Source organism: Bufo bufo, chromosome 2, assembly GCF_905171765.1.
Source record: "Bufo bufo chromosome 2, aBufBuf1.1, whole genome shotgun sequence".
Classification (NCBI taxonomy): Eukaryota; Metazoa; Chordata; class Amphibia; order Anura; family Bufonidae; genus Bufo; species Bufo bufo.
Window position 1 is genome coordinate 793,305,897 of NC_053390.1, and position 16,114 is coordinate 793,322,010.

At 46.9% G+C, this 16,114-nt stretch overlaps 1 protein-coding gene across 1 annotated transcript in view; it reads left to right on the forward strand.

The window, feature by feature from the left end:
- The first annotated feature begins 371 nt into the window (after positions 1-371).
- The window catches only part of ATOH8 (atonal bHLH transcription factor 8), a 41,879-nt gene continuing 26,136 nt past the window's right edge, over positions 372-16,114 (forward strand). The window contains exon 1 of the mRNA XM_040419249.1: positions 372-1,095. Within this exon, the coding sequence (XP_040275183.1) occupies positions 547-1,095 (549 nt within the window). The 5' untranslated portion in view covers positions 372-546. The remainder of the gene's footprint in view (positions 1,096-16,114) is intronic.

Genomic DNA, 16,114 nt, shown 5'->3' on the forward strand with positions numbered 1-16,114 from the left:
GGTGCCCCTGTGTGCCCGGCAGTGAAGGGGTGCCCTGTTTCTGGCAGTGAAGGGGTGCCCCTGTGTCTGGCAGTGAAGGGGTGCCCCTGTGTCTGGCAGTGAAGGGATGCCCAGCAGTGAAGGGGTGCCCGTGTGTGCCCGGCAGTGAAGGGGTGCCCCTGTGTCTGTCAGTGAAGGTGTGCCCCTGTGTGCCCGGCAGTGAAGGGGTGCCCGTGTGTGCCCGGCAGTGAAGGGGTGCCCCTGTGCCCAGCAGTGAAGGGGTGCCCCTGTGCTTGGCAGTGAAGGGGTGCCCCTATGTACCCGGCAGTGAAGGGGTGCCCGCGTGTGCCCGGCAGTGAACGGGTGCCCGGCAGTGAAGGGGTGCCTCGCAGAACAAAGGGGGGCTGGCAGCAGCTGCACAGAGGAGCTTCCTGCCCCTTTAAGGACGCGGCGCCGACTGATCTCGGTAACAGGGGCTTCTGTGTAAGCTGAGGCTAAACAAACACAGATGGGGCTGGAGCTGCAGGGACATGGAGTGACACCGCCGCACACTGCGCGCCGCCAGCCATGAGGAGCCTCCAGATCCTCCAGGACCCCCAGTGGAAGGCAGTGCACTGCCTGAAGGACCTCAGGAGGCTGAAGAGGAAGAACCGGGAGCTCCTCAAGCAGGTCAATGGCTACCAAACTTTCCAAGTGGACTTGGGTGGCCATCTGCCCCATGTGAAGGGGGAGCCCCCGGCAGCCCAGGAGATGTCCGCTCCTTCTCTGATGGACAGGGGGGTGGTCGAGGATGCCCTGGACTTGAGCAGTGGGGGGCTTCCAGGGAAGAAGGGCTCAATGCCTCCTGCTGCTGCTGCTGCTTCCCCTGCAGGGCTGGAAAATGGGGAGCAAATGGTGCAGTCCAGGGTGGTGGTCTGTCACCGACCCCCCGAGACCCCCTACTTGTCCCTGACCTACGACCACGACTCTCCAGAGCCCTGTGCATCTCCTAGGAGGAGACTGGGGGAGACCACAGAGATCAAAGCCATCCAGCAGACCAGGAGACTGCTGGCCAATGCCAGGGAGAGGACCAGGGTGCACACCATCAGCGCTGCCTTCGAGGCGCTCAGGAAGCAGGTATGGACCCCCCTCTAATAACAACCCCCTGCTCGTATGTCTGATGCCATCCCTCTTGTATTCTAGCCCACAGAGCTTGCAATCTAATGCGTGTCTAGCTGCCTATAGCCCGAAATCACACGTCTTGTTGCTGTAGTGCACCGACAGAGCTGACACTCTAGTCATGTGTTTGCATTAGCCTGCAGAGCTTACAATCCACCCCGGTGTAAGGGGTTAATGAATGGCGGCATAGGTGCAGAGGTTTAACCCTCAAGAGGACACGCGGCTGTCGTAATGTGACCGGCGGTCAGTGGGTATCGGTGCCAGTTTAGGGTGGCATAGGTGTGTCATCCAGGCGGTATAATCATCTCCACCCAATGGGAGTCTGACCCGATGTCCATGATTCTGCATAGCTGCAGTACCAGACATAGCCTGTGGTCAGGAGTGGCGCTGTTCCAAGCGGAGAGACGCAGACCTTTTTTTTTCCCTTCTAATGCTGAACAGCCGGCCGAATCACTGAACATCCCTGACAACTTCTGAATGATGGGAATAGCTATAGAACAACATTTTAAGGGAGCGCGAGCACCCACTGAGCACCCACTGTTGCCCCCCATTGGTAGACTGTATACAGCCCCCTCTCCTGACAGGTCTGTTTTAGTAACTACTGCCCCCCCCCCCCCCCCCCCCCCCCCCCCCCCCCCCCATGTAATAATAATTCTTATTGACTCTATGCTGTGCCTTTCCTCTATGACTTGCAGTGAGGTTTGCAGCGAAGGTCCAGTTGGGTGTTACTCGGTGGCAGCACTGGTTACATCCATCCCGTCTTTCATTGCAGACTGCTAGCAATTCATTCATAACTTCTAGCAGGAGTAATAAAGGAACGGCACAACATAGAGCCCTAAGAACAGATGTCCTAGAACTGTTATTGTAGGAGGAATGCGGCAGACATGTCAGGAGAGGGGACAGCTCCTCAGCTGTGTGCCCCACAGACCCCTGGCCCTATGCTGCTGCCTTAGGCCTCTTGCACACGAACGTATTTTCTTTCCGTTTTTTTTTGCGGACGGACCGCGTGTGAACAAGCCCTTAGTGGTATGAGTTTTGTAGGATGAATAAACACATGGATCCAGGAGAGCAGTGACGGGGGAGACCATGGTCCTGTGATATACATACTGATAGCGGGGACTGGGAAGGTCACAGGTCGTCTGTCATTGACCCCGGTGCCAAGCTGATGGCGAGCAGATGGTGCGGAGCTGTGACGCCGCTCTGTGACAGGCGGAATACCGTGTGACTTACACGTCCAGCAGGTGACCGCCGATCCGTCCAAGTCGTTATATCACCCACCGGTCCATTGATAGAAATGCTGGACGCCCTTAACCCATCCTCCCGTCTGCTTCACTCTCCCAACCCATAGAGGGTTAATTACCTGTGGTTCCCGGCCGCCCATCCTCAACCACAGCAGGAGCATGGGAAGAAGGTTGTCAGGGCTGTCAGGGCGGTTTGTACGTTGGGTTGTATCATGTTGTTGTCATATCTGTTTCTGGGAAAGTTGGGTGACAGCCAATATGGCGTCTGTTACAAGTCCCACGGTGGTTGTCACCCAGCTTTCCTAGAGCCCCGGACACCCAGGTGATGCAGCGACACCTCCCCGGATAGATTTGCAGCCACCCTGAGAAAGCTGAGTGACAACCCCTCGAAGGACTGCAGGTATCATTTTTCATCTCTTCTTATGACTCTATGTTGTGCTGTCCCTCTATTATTCCTGCTAGAAGTTATGAATGAAGTGCCAGCAGTTTGCAGTGTAGGTCCAGCTGGATGTTATCAGTCGGGGGGGGGGGGGGGGTGTTCATCCAATGAGTGCTGCCAGTGTCAGATCTTCAACTTGTAACACCCAGCTGGACCTCCATTGCACACTGCTAGTGATTCGTTCATAACTTCTAGCAGGAATAATAGAGGAATGGCGCCTCATAGAGTCAGAAGAATAGATGCTCCAGAACTGTTATTGCATGGGGAATGCTCCTATAGGAGTGGGTGTTCAGTGGGTGCACGCCCACCCTTTGCAGGGTCTGTCTGATGACCGGGTGCCTGCAGCGACGCCCGTCATGCAGAAGTTGTCAGGGAGGTTTCAGGCTCGGCCGGGTGGTACGCCAGGGGCAGCCAGCTTGTGTTTTTTATGGAATATCGGCACAGTTTGTTCTCGGAGAACACCGGGTATTTCAACATTGATTTCTGTGCAGAACGAGAAAACAACGTGATGTGGCAAGAAGTGGTCGGCGACCATAGATGATACATCACAGGGACACTATGTCTACTTGCATGGCCCCCGTCACCTCGCCTGACACGTCTGTTGTAGTAAACACTTGTTTTCCCCATAGAATGGAGCGTCTTGGAGTTCTACATTTTTTGCCGTTCCTCTATTATTCCTCCTGGAAGTGTATGAATAGTTTGACACCTGGGTGTTACCAGTTGGACGCTGCCCAATCAGTGCTGGCAATGTAAAGCCTATGTAGAGACGCACCCCTCCCTTTCAAAATGCGAAGGACCGCACCCGGTACCCCCCCCGGCAAACATCTTATTCCATAAGAAAGCCCACTTCCTTCTTGCAGCATCCCCAATGCTGGATGACGGTGTATGACCCCCTTACATCTCAGCAACCTTCAGCACTGTTAGGAAACTACAACTCTCAGTATGCACACATGCGCGGCTGTTCTTACAACTCCCATAGAAGTGAATGCTGGGAGTTGTAGGCCCACCCAGCAAACGTTAAAGGGGTTGTGCCATGCAAAATATTCCACATATTTTAAACCCTTACCTGGCTCTGAAAACTTTTGTAATTGGATATAATTAAAAATTTTGCATAGCCACTGAGCTATTCAATAAAACGTATCTGAACAGCGCCACCTGCTGTTTTTATTTTATTTTTTATCTACATATATTTCTCTATCCACCTCTGAGGTGGTTGTACATGCTCAGTTCCATCTGCAGAAAGGACACAACCCCTGAGCTGGAAGCACATGCTCATTTCCATCCTTCAACTGGCTGCAGCAGAAAGGACACGCCGTCTGAGAAAGGACACGCCCCTGAGCTGTGATAGGGAGAGCATGGACACTCCCCCCTTAGCTGCAGCAGAAAGGGCAAGCCGTCTGAGAAAGGACACGCCCCTGAGCTGTGATAGGGAGAGCATGGACACGCCCCCCTTAGCTGCAGCAGAAAGAACACGCCGTCTGAGAAAGGACACGCCCCTGAGCTGTGATAGGGAGAGCATGGACACGCCCCCCCCCCCTCTTAGCTGCAGCATAAAGGGCAGGCCGCCTGAGAAAGGACACGCCCCTGAGCTGTGATTGGGAGAGCATGGACACGCCCCCTTAGCTGCAGCAGAAAGGACACGCCGTCTGAGAAAGGACACGCCCCTGAGCTGCCAGCTTGATATAAATCTAGCAGAGCAATGAATGGAGAGATCTCTGGATCCATGTGAGGTGCAGGGCTGGTTCTAGCTTTGTTAGAAAGAGATTGTCATGTATTATATGTCTTACATTCATTTTTACATTAATCATTGGAGAACCCCTTTAATATCAGATTGTTTTCTCTTGCTAAAGGGGCAGCTAATTTTTAACAGGTTCCCTAATATGTTCCTTGAAGAACCTATGAAGTGGAGATATGTATAAGGTCTGAGAAGCCCCAGGATTGGGTAACCGAGATGTAGATCGGCAGTGTGGGGACCACCCCTCGTATGACATCCGTATGCCGTCATGGCGGTGTCTTCAACCCTGTAATGGCAGCTTTGTATGTAGTCGCTCATCGCTGGGTGATGCCCAGTATTCCCACCTCTGGCACTCCAGCTGTTCTGAAACTACAACTCCCAGAATCCTCCTCTCACTTCTCTGGGGGTTACAAGAACAGCCAAATAGGTGTGCATGCTGGGAGTTGTAGTTTCATAGCAGCTGGAGTGCTGAGGTTGTCGATCTCTGCTGGTAGCCTGAAGGGCAGATCCCTTTCAGGTCTCTGGGCACCCTAAGTGTCAGTCTCTGGGGTAGTTGTCACGGTGGTCAGGGTGCCCGTGTTATTCTCCTCAATAACCTGGACCATAACTCCTCCATGAATGTGTCTGCTCGGGGGATTTCTCCCAGAGCTCTGCTATGTGAGGGCTGCTTGTTGGCGTTTTCCTCCATTGTTCATCTGTTCGCACAGGAACTCATTTTGGGATAAATAGAAGATTAGACTAAACAATGAGCTGACTTGTCATCTGGAACCTGTTACTGACCCCGCTCCGTCCCCTGTGATTTTATTATCAAAAATTAATGCTTTTCGCCTACGCAGAAATAATGTGCATGAGTGATGCGTAGGTAGGCATTTTAAGGGTGCCGCTTACCCTCCATGCTATATCTGTAGTGATAAATGAATATTCTAGGTTTAGGTGGCACATTTTCATTAAAAAAATATTTTACATTTTTCAAACCAGGACCTGGATCTGAATACTTTTATCACTGCATGTAATTAAAAATGAAATTGATGTATATAGCACCACCTGCTGTTTGTTCTTTTCCTTACTTCTCTGTCCACCTGACTTAAGGTGGTCGCACGCACTCAGTTTAAATCTTCCACTGCCACCAGCTATAGGTTCTGTTACAGCAGAAAAGGCACACCCTCCGAGAAAGGACACGCCCCCTGAGCTGCCAGCCTGGAGAGAATCTAGCGGAGCAATTGGAGCAGTGAATGGGGAGATCTCTGGATCCATGTGAGGTACAGGGCTGGTCATAGCTTTGTTAGAAAAAGTCTCTTCAAAGTAGCCAAAGATGGTTCTCCATCGCCTCCGATATGTCTGCCTGTTGTCTACAACTCCTAGTTAGAGTAGAAGCTCTGGAGTACAAACTTCTGCTCTAGCGGGTGAGACAGGGCGGACGATGAGTATTTATGAACACGTCCCAACCAATGTAATAGTGAAGGGCGATGGAGTTCCTCCCAATTGGACAGAAGTCCCTGACCAGGCAGGAGATGTTAAAGAAGTCCAAAAACTTTCAGCGACATAGCGAAGGTGTTGATCTGTGGGGGTTCGAGTGCTGAGACCGCCGCCGATCACTAAGACGAGAGGCTAGGTGCACGCAGCTGAGGGCTATCTCTCCTTGATGCTGAGGACAGCTTCTTAGACTTTCTGTGAGGCCACCTTCATTTCTGTCTTCAGCACTTGGACCACCACTGATCAAACTTTTTGGAAAGTGCAGATATGTTTCATGAAGATAGTCATGGGGGATGTCATGGGGGGGTTCCCGCTCTATGACCAGAACCATATGAGCGGCTTCAGTTCTTGTATTACAAGAGCAGCCATTGATCTGCAATGTAATACTACATTTCCCCTGCCCGGGTGTTGCTGCAGGGAAAAGCTAGGCTGGCCGCAGGATCCAGGTCAGATCAGCTGATCCTCGGTGGAGTTGATGGCTTCTTTACCTACCATGGAGGTTATCCTCTAGGGCTGTGATGGCTAACCTCCAGCTGTGGTAAAACTATGACTCCCAAGATGGCTGTTTTCAGAACTCCATAGAAATGAATGGAGCATGCTGGGAGTGCCGGAGGTTAGCCGTCACTGTTTTAGGGCATCACCTCTATTGCTAGATTCATATATAAACTTCAGATTGCATCCTATGTCATTTAAAGGAGCACTCCGGTCAAAACAAAACAAAAAAAAAAAACACACTGTGAAGGCGGGGTATGACAGAGATAAAAAAAAAAGAATTCTAAGAACACAGAGGAGAGAATCTCTGTGTTTCCACCACCTCAGGCACTAGACGTGTCAGTTTTGATCGAGATGTTCCTTTAAAAACCCGTGCTTAAGCATAAAGCTCCAGAGAACGGGAGAATAGCATTAAAGGGGTCATGTGAGAGGCGAACAGCAGCAGCGGGAGGTAGTCCCTTATTTCAGATCTTACATACCTAAGCTCACTTCCAAGATGTAGCGGAATACTGAAATCCCATCTCAGGCAACTCTGCGGATTGTTGGCTGCGCGTTCTGTTTGGACGAGGAATCCATCCGGCTCCAAGAAGGTTTTCTCCTTGTTTTATTGCAGCGAACTTTCCCAAAGTGATTCCAGACTGGTAGCCAAATTGTATGTTTGATCGGTAAAGTCTCCAGATTCCAGATTCTGCTCTGACTACTAGTGGGGGCGAGGCCCCTATGATGTCCACATGCCCCAATAGGACATGGGTTGTTTTTTTGGGATAACAGTGATGGCCTATCTTAACGAGATTGTGACCCTACCTCCAAGTCCTCTAATTTTGCAGTGATGGCCTATCTATGAAGGCATCAATGTTATTTCCTAGACTACTCATGGGTCTGACGTCCAGCAGTCCAGAGGGCGTTAAAGGGGTTGTCTTACTTCAGCAAATGGCATTTATAATGTAGAGAAAGTTAATACAAGGCACTAACTAATGTATTGTGGCTGCATTCATTTTCCATCACATTATACACTGTACGTTTCCATGGTTACGACCACCCTGTAATCCAGCAGCGGTGGTCGTGCTTGCACACTATAGAAAAAACACCAGCCTATGTGCGCTCCCACAGTCGTGGCCACCAGAGAGGCCAGCGCTTTTTTCTACAGTGTGCAAATATGACCACCGCTGATGGATCACAAGGTGGTCATAACCATGGAAACGAGCAGTGTATAATGTGATGGAAAGGAAGCAATATGGACCATCACAATACATTAGTAAGTGCCTTGTAGTATCTTTCTCTACATAATAAATGCCATTTGCTGAAGTGAGACAACCCCTTTAAGGGGCCGGATGACCTCTCAATCACTGCCCAAAGCTGTGATTTTACCCCCAGTTCATACGCCTAGTGTCGTACGTATGGGATATTGGCTATATCTCTCTCTTCAAGTGATAATCAGTGAATCGTGCCATTAAACACAATTAGACAAATGGGGGCAGATTTATGAAACTGAAAGAAAAACTATGGGGGAGATTTATCAAACTGGGTGTAACTATGTTTAGTTGCCCATAGCAACCAATCAGATTCCCACCTTTCATTTTTCAAAGGAGCTGTGATAAATGAAAGGCGAAATCTGATTGGTTGCTGTGGGCAACTAAACCAGTTCTACTTTACACTAGTTTGATAAATCTCCCCGTATATTTGTTGCCCATAGCAACCAATCACAACACAGCTTTCATTTTGTATTTTGCTCTTGAAAAATTAAAGCTGATCTGTGATTGGTTGCTATGGGCAACAAAGGCGGTTTTCCTTTCAGGGTAAACCATCTGCACCATGATGCTGATAATCAGACTTTTTCAGTGTCGGTCTGAAGTCCATTGGCCCCACCAGAGAAAATGATTCTGAGGGCTCACCCTCTGTGTATATAGGACCTTACGGGCCCTGTTTTTACTAGAGGCCCAATATTGTCAGAGCTTGACCCACCAGAGGATCCTCTGGTAGGCCAGTGCGACCCTTCAGAAAGACGCCCCCAACAGAAAAGAACTGCAACTGCAGCAACATCAGACCCCATTGGTGTAGACTTATCAAAACAGTCTAAATGAAAGCCAGTCTTTGTTGTCCATAGCAAACCAATCGCAGCGCAGCTTTCATTTTGAAAAGCAGAATCCTAAATGAAAGCTGCTCTTTGATTGGTTGCTATGGACTGCAACAAAAGCCTTCTTATAAATCTCCCCCATATCTGTGTGTAATAAACACCTAAAACATAATTCAGACTATTGCCCCGAACAGAAAAAAAAAACTGCAATTGCGGGCGGCATCAGACCTCATTGGGGTAGATTTATGTGAACACTGTAAATGATCACCTATATTTGTTGCCTGTAGCAACCAGTCACAGCACAGCTTTCATTTTTGATGGGCAGAATCCCAAATGAAAGCTGTGATGTGTTTGGCTGATATGGGCCACAATGACAGGCCTTCTTTTAGCCAGTTTTTATAAACCTCCCCCATATCTGTATGTAATAAACCTCTAAAACATCAAGCAGAATGATGCCCCCAACAGAAAAAAGCTGCTACCGCGGTGACATCAGACCCCATTGGGGTATATATGTATGAAAACAGTCTAAATGAAAGCCTATCTTTGTTGCCCATAGCAACCAATCACAGCACAGCTTTCATTGTTGAAGGGCAGTATCCCAATTGAAAGCTGCGCTGTGATTGGTTGTTATGGGCCGCAACGACAAGCCTTCTTTTTAGCCAGTATTATAAACCTCCTCCATAGCTGTGCCTAATAAAGCCCCCAAAACATCCAGCAGACCCTGCGCTCACCTAGTAAAGGGTTAAGAAAAACAAAGCTTGTGTAAAGGTGAATAAGTTATTGGATTTAAACAAGTATGCATATGGCTCCCGGGGGAATAGAGCCGCCTCTCCAACAGGGGAGAAGAGGGGGGAATAAAAAAAATGCTCCTCTAATTATAATAAAGAAAAAAATACTTTTGAGAAGCCACTGACGTAATGAAGCCAGAAGTGGACATTTATATGAACCTTTCTGGAAGACGTTTTTGGCGTCTCGCGCGGCTGAAACAGAGACAGTTGAGTTACACAGAGCGTTCCAATAGACTTCATCGAGAGCAGGCCAGCTACCTCCCCGGTGGGACTTTAAAATACCTCAACTCCCCGATAAAAATAAACTCAATGAATTAGAAGATATGGGAGTACAGCAGCTATTGTGGAACAAAGTCGACTCAGCTGTACGTGACTAGCCCCCGGCCCAACTCTTAAAAAAAAGCATTGTTTTTCCGTCTGCTTGAAAAATTGATTTAGGAGGTTTTTTTTGTTCCTTTTTTAGAAAAAAATCCACACGATCTACTGCCTCTTTTTTTAACATTCATCGGGACTACAAAGGGAAAATCTCCGGGCGTATCTGTTAAAAGAATATTTACTCTAGAATCTAGAATGTAAAGCAGGTATTCCGACAAATAGACACCGTAGATATTGATGGGTAATGATAGTGGTGGTCTGAGGGTCCAGAATTATGGGGGTACTGATGTAAATGGAGAGAGGATTGCATGAAACCAAGACCATTTGTGAATTTCTGTAAACCCCCAGCCAGGGTACGGAGTGGGTCTACCAGAGGATCCTCTGCGGGCCTAGGCTTTGACATAGTGTAGGGTCTCAAAGGTTCAGAAGAAGAAAACAGCATTTAGAGGGACTTCGGGACCTGGTTCTTAAAGAGGTTCTCCAAGATCGAGAACCGATGGTCAGGGGGCAAGCATGGTGCAAAAGTAAAAAAATGACATGTCACGAGTGCTCCCACGTCCAGTGTCAAAGTCCCATCTCCACCACTACCAGAAGTGTGACATGCCATCTACATGCACGTCACCTCTGCCAACCGATGTGCAGGAACGCCGATCAGGAGAACGGAGGCCCACCCTTCCCGTTTGAATGGAGCAGCAGACGTGCATGTATGTCCACTGCTCCAGTCAAGTCTACGAGACTGCCAGAGATGGTCAAGTACAAGTGGTTGGCTATCTCTGACAACCCATGGAGTGGCAGCGATCGAACACTTATCTCTTATAACTTTATAAGTTGTAAAGGGACAATGCCTTTAAGATGAACATGTACATTTTCTGTATAGCAAAAAGTTGAAATCATTCCTTGGCCCAAAGATCCCCCGTGCTCTCCTACTCCAGGGAGAGGTCACCATATGCACACACACACTAACACCTTTATGGTAGACAATGCTGAGGGGCCTCGTTCTCCATCCTTCTGACGCTGTAAGGGTATATGCACATGGGACGGATACGCTGCAGATTTTTCTGCCAAGGAACTCAGATCTGCATTGTTCACAGTAGCAACAAAGTAAATGAGATTTTATGACATCTTATCCTCTCGCGGAGGAACAAATCCGCAGCCCGTCAGTTTACGTTGCGGTTGTTCATTGTAGATTTAACCTTTTGCCATGTGGATTTTGCAGCGGATTTTGCCACAAATACTGCAGAGAATCAGCGGTGGATATTTTTCTTCGCAAATTACTTCCTGCATGGACGTACCCTAAAGGTTTTGGTCAAGTGCCTACCACTACAGACTAGTTGAGAGGTATCATCTGTCTCATCAAGCATGTCTCCTCTAATAGATTAGCTGATGTGCTAGAAGTGTCACTTAAAAATAAGCTGATCACAAAGAGAGCCATTTAGTAATTTTTTAAGTTTAAATTTTTCTAAAAAGTTTTTAGCATTAAAAAAGTCACAAGACCACCTTTTTGAGACCTTTTAACTGCCCATGCAACAATATTTTCTTGCACTGGCATTTTTCTGCTGTCCTCGCCACTTGGCAGTGGTGGGGGCCGCAATATCAGCCCCAGCAAATTACTAACATTTAGGCTAGCGCTATACTGCGACACACTTTTTATAATAATAGTCGATTAGTGTCGCCCTGCGACATGCTGCGACACGACAGTCAAGTTTTGAGCGACAGTTGCGTCGCAGTCGCAGCATGTCCCATTGCTATCATTGCAAATAATGGTGCACAACTTTGGTTGCGACATGACACGTGTGACCGCGTAGTCCTAGCCTTTACAACTGTAAACAGGCATAAAAGAGAAGTGAAAGCTACTCCAGTCAGGGGCTCGAGTAGCTTTCACTCCAGGGGCACAGACTGCAGGAGGTTCACCTAACTCAGGCCTCGTTATAAATTAGGTGCTTCTTTCAGCAGCACAGGGGCTATCAAAGACCAGCGTAAAAAGCTGTTCTTTGATAAATGATCCCCCAAAGTGTCCCAATGATGAGGACCATCAGAATCAGGTTTACTGTGCTGAGAAACCTGGCAGTAAGTGTTCAGTTTCCCTAACAGTGCCACCCACTGGAGAAATTAAGTATTACACAGGCCCATTCAATCAGTGGGTTGCCTGTGTAATACAGGTCTCCAGGGAGAGAGATCCTTTTCGACTATGGCCAGGATTATTAGATCTGCAGTAGGGTGTATTCGTTAATGGTTTTTCTAAACTGGAAAATCCCCCCTCGGGAGGTCCAAATGCCACCGAGTGAACAGTCTTGACTTGTAGTCTGTGTTGCATTCATCTTGTCCCCCTTCTTCCATCATGGATATAGGGACGGGGAACACCCAGCATTTGGACCCCATTGATCCGTTAGTTAGGAGATATATTTTACAGCAGGAGGGCATCACTATATGAGGAGGTTGGTTTGTTTCATCTTTTGTGACATCCGATGGGGCGTGCCAATTTTGGTTTTGAAGATAGATGTCTACCTCATTCCGCACGCCCATTAACACTGCAGTGTGCCTGGCAGTATTTACGGTAGCCATTCCTTCTTTAGCCCTTGCTGAGCTGTGAATCTGCTTAAGACTCGTATATAGCGATGATAATGGAGGATGTAATTTGCTGTGGCGCCAAAAGGAACTTCATACTGTAATGTTACACTGTTATTTGTTAGCAGCTGTCTGCTCCTGACGGCAGATTTTGGATACGCATTCAGCATACACCAGTAACTATAAACGTATATACTAAGAAATGTACCGTATATAGTCGTGTTGCTTCAAGGGGTTGGACGTCCCTACTACATAAGGGGTCCCTTATCATTGACTAATCATAAAGTGTCTCCTTGTTGAGACCCCCAGCAATCCGCTGTAATCTGTGCGGAAAATGGTAAACTGTTCAGTTTCCCTTTAGCGCCTCCGCTGGAGAACGGAGCAGTACACCATGCTTTTTGAAATCTGTGGGCTGTCTGGGTAATTCAGGACAGGACAGGTCCTCTAGAGGAAATAACCAGGAATTATCTAAAAAAAATAGAATCTAAATAATAGGGGAATTGAGAAGTTGTAATGTTCTCTGGACAGCCCATCCCCTCTCTGTATTGACAGCATTTAGCTACCATAAATACTCTCCCCCCCCCCCCTATTGATGGTGCCAGGAAGAATAGTCATGGGGAATTGGATCCTGCACCTATTCTCCTCTATCTTCTCCCCAACCTCTCAGTAAAAGTTCTGATCCAGTATTATACAAGGGAGATGGCTGTAAATGTTTTTTTTTTTACTTTTTTTTTTAAGTGTAACAACCGTTCTTTAAGAGTGCTAAATACAAGGTCGTTAAAGGCGCTACATGGAGTCAAGTTTTATTTACGCAAGAAAAAGCACAATACAAAGAAGTGTTGGTGTTGGCTTAGACAATGAGACACTCATTCCATCCAAGTCATAGTTTTATGGTTTATTGCAACACGGAATAGGGATAATTATAGCCAATATCGTACCAGACAAAGCGGTCACTTGTATCCACCAAAAAAATAAAAAAGCAGTCTGAATCCAGCGGGCATCTAAAAGATCTCCCTTACCCATTAGATTGCTACTGGTGGTTTCTCCACAGTGATCAGACATGTATGGGGCAAAACTATAAGTGGTGGGGAGGTAGCTTTTCACCTAGCCCCAGTGCTTAAATGAATTATTTCAAATGGCTGTCCTAGAATGTGAGCAGGACTGGTTGTCTCCACTTTCAGAGCTTCTAGAAGGGTGGGAGGACAAGGTTCACTACACATTGCCCTAAGACACTTGCATATCAACATATTGGTGAGTGTTCCTGTCAGGCTGCTCAGCCTTGATGACATATCGATCCATTACCATCTATTGTATTGTAGAGCAGTGCAGCATAGACTCCTTTTGTAAAAAAAATAAAACATACATCGGTATATGTTTTTTTTTACTGGATGCCTCCATATGGAATAGTGAAGCCAGCAGGTATACCAACCTATATCAGCCCACTAGAAGCCAAAACAACACTCTTTTGGCCTCCATCGGGGGGGTACCTATGGATCATTTTAGGCCTGTGATAGGAGTGAAAGCAGCCTAACACTTCAGCCTTTGCCAGAGCATTGGCACACGGCATCAGTCAAGAACATGATTGTTATATCAAACAATTAAAATTTTACGAAAGTTATTTAAAAAAGAAATAGGCTTTAAAGGATCATGAAACCTCACATACAGCCCAAGTCAAACATGTATCTAAACCATGGGAGGTCCTGTATGCCACCTAACTGCCCAACCAATCCAGGACAGCTTGGGCATATTGCCTCTTCACCCCTCACCTTCCCATCCTTTGTAGATGAGAAGAGTAACTTGACACTTGTGCTGCAAGCCCTAGCAAAGCAGAGGATGGGAGTGGTAGTGGCTCTGGCTGTAATCCTTACTTGCGATGCTCCCTAGGGCCTGGGCAGTGATAGGAGGGCGCACCCTTGCTTCCTTCAGGGCATACCTTGATGTTGGAGTTCCTGCCGGATGATAGTTGGGTGCCCTTGGCGTTGGTGGTTTGGTGTGGATGCAAAGCAGTATCCAGGCCAATTGAAGAAAATAGACAAGCCTCTGTTTACTTAAGTTCAGAATGAGAGTTGTGGTACATCCAATGGTATCTAAACAAAGTTCCAAAAAATTCTCAGTGCAAATCTTCTCAGATACCAAGGTGTGGATATAGACCAGGATGGGGCTGGTAATATTATTATTATTCCAAGGGTGTCTAATTCTCAGTTGAGGGGTACAGGATTAAGTGTGGAGGGTGTTTTAGCAATGTTCCTCTCACTGCCGTAAAGTCTCTTATCAGCCTTAAACATCAAACACCTTACTGACTAACCATATTCTGGGGCACTTGGGCCATTTAACTTCTCCTCTGTTTACTTATGAGACCTTTATTGGTAAACAGAGGTGGCCAACCTGAGTTGGTTCTTCTACTCGAGCTTCCTTTATGTTACACATGCCATTGGTACAAAAGTTATCTAGAGTTCGACAAGGATTCTGAAATAAACTGCTGGCTGTCGGATTGTTGGAATTTTATGGTTGGCTACAAAGACAAAGAACTTGACCTCCATGTCTCGTAAAACAAACCCAAGTTTGATACTGGTGAAAAATTTCTTCAAGTGGTGAAATGCTCAAAGCGGGTGGCTTGATAAATAAGCAGAGATGTCTCTTCTTTCAAGGGGTGATTTGCCTGCCTGCTGTTCTGTCTACTTTTCTAGACAGTGGTGGTCTTAATTAAAATAACACCCTCACCCACTAGATGAGCTACAGATATGATTGATCTATCTGCATATTACAAATGTGCACTGTTTAGCTTCTTTTTTCCCCCCAAAGTGCATGTAATTTCATCAGGCCGCTGGGGGTAGAAAGCTGTGGATCAGACCATGTGTTGAGAAGGAGCCACCGTTCCTCCTTCGAGCAGCCCCCAAGTGTTAGAAATTCCAGCAGCTGGATAAAAGATAATGAATGGGAAGTTGTTTTTTTTTTTTCAGCTGATGGAAATGTGTCTTGATAAATGGTGCAGATGGAGCCAGACTGGAGATACATAGAGTGCTTGATCTAAAGGTTGTGTTTGTTACAAATAACGAAGTGTCTTGGCGTGACTTGACACTTACGTCAATTTAAAGTTGTCAGCAAATATCGGGTGGCAGCTGAGCTGGAGAACTGAATGAAGTGTGTCGAAAGAGGTCCCAGCGAAGAGGTCTGGACAACTGTGGAATTGTACTTATGACTCAAATGTGGCGTTTATTCTACAACACAAAAAAACGATTATTATTATTATGCTTTGTCAGTGCGCCCTGGTATCTTTTTGGCCTTTAGCCTACATCATTGACAGCCTCAACAGGTGGCTTAGGTCTCTGGCAACCTGACTTGGTGGCTTAGGTTATTTGCAAAAAATGCAGGGCTGTGTAGTCGGAGTCGTGGAGTCAGAGTCAAAGCTAGTTTTGGGTGGAGCCGTAGTCAGTAGAAATATACCAACTCCAACTTTAAAAGAATATATGTTATTAACATTGCGTAATTTATTAACTTTTATATACATTCAGCAAAGTTTAGAAATGTTAATCATAAATATATATGTTAATCATAAATATATTTTATGTTCTATCAATCTAAGGCCCCTTTTTATCAAAATCAGCGATAAGCAGGGTGTTCTAGTGGTGATAGATAATCAGTTCTCACCTCTCCTATGTTCTTTTCTGTCCTTTTAGTATAAACAGTGATCAGTAAGGTGTTCTAGTGGTGATAGATAATCAGTCCTCACCTCTCCTGTGTTATCCCCTGTGTTTATACTATAATCATTGGTAAAGAGGGTGTTCTAGTGGTGAT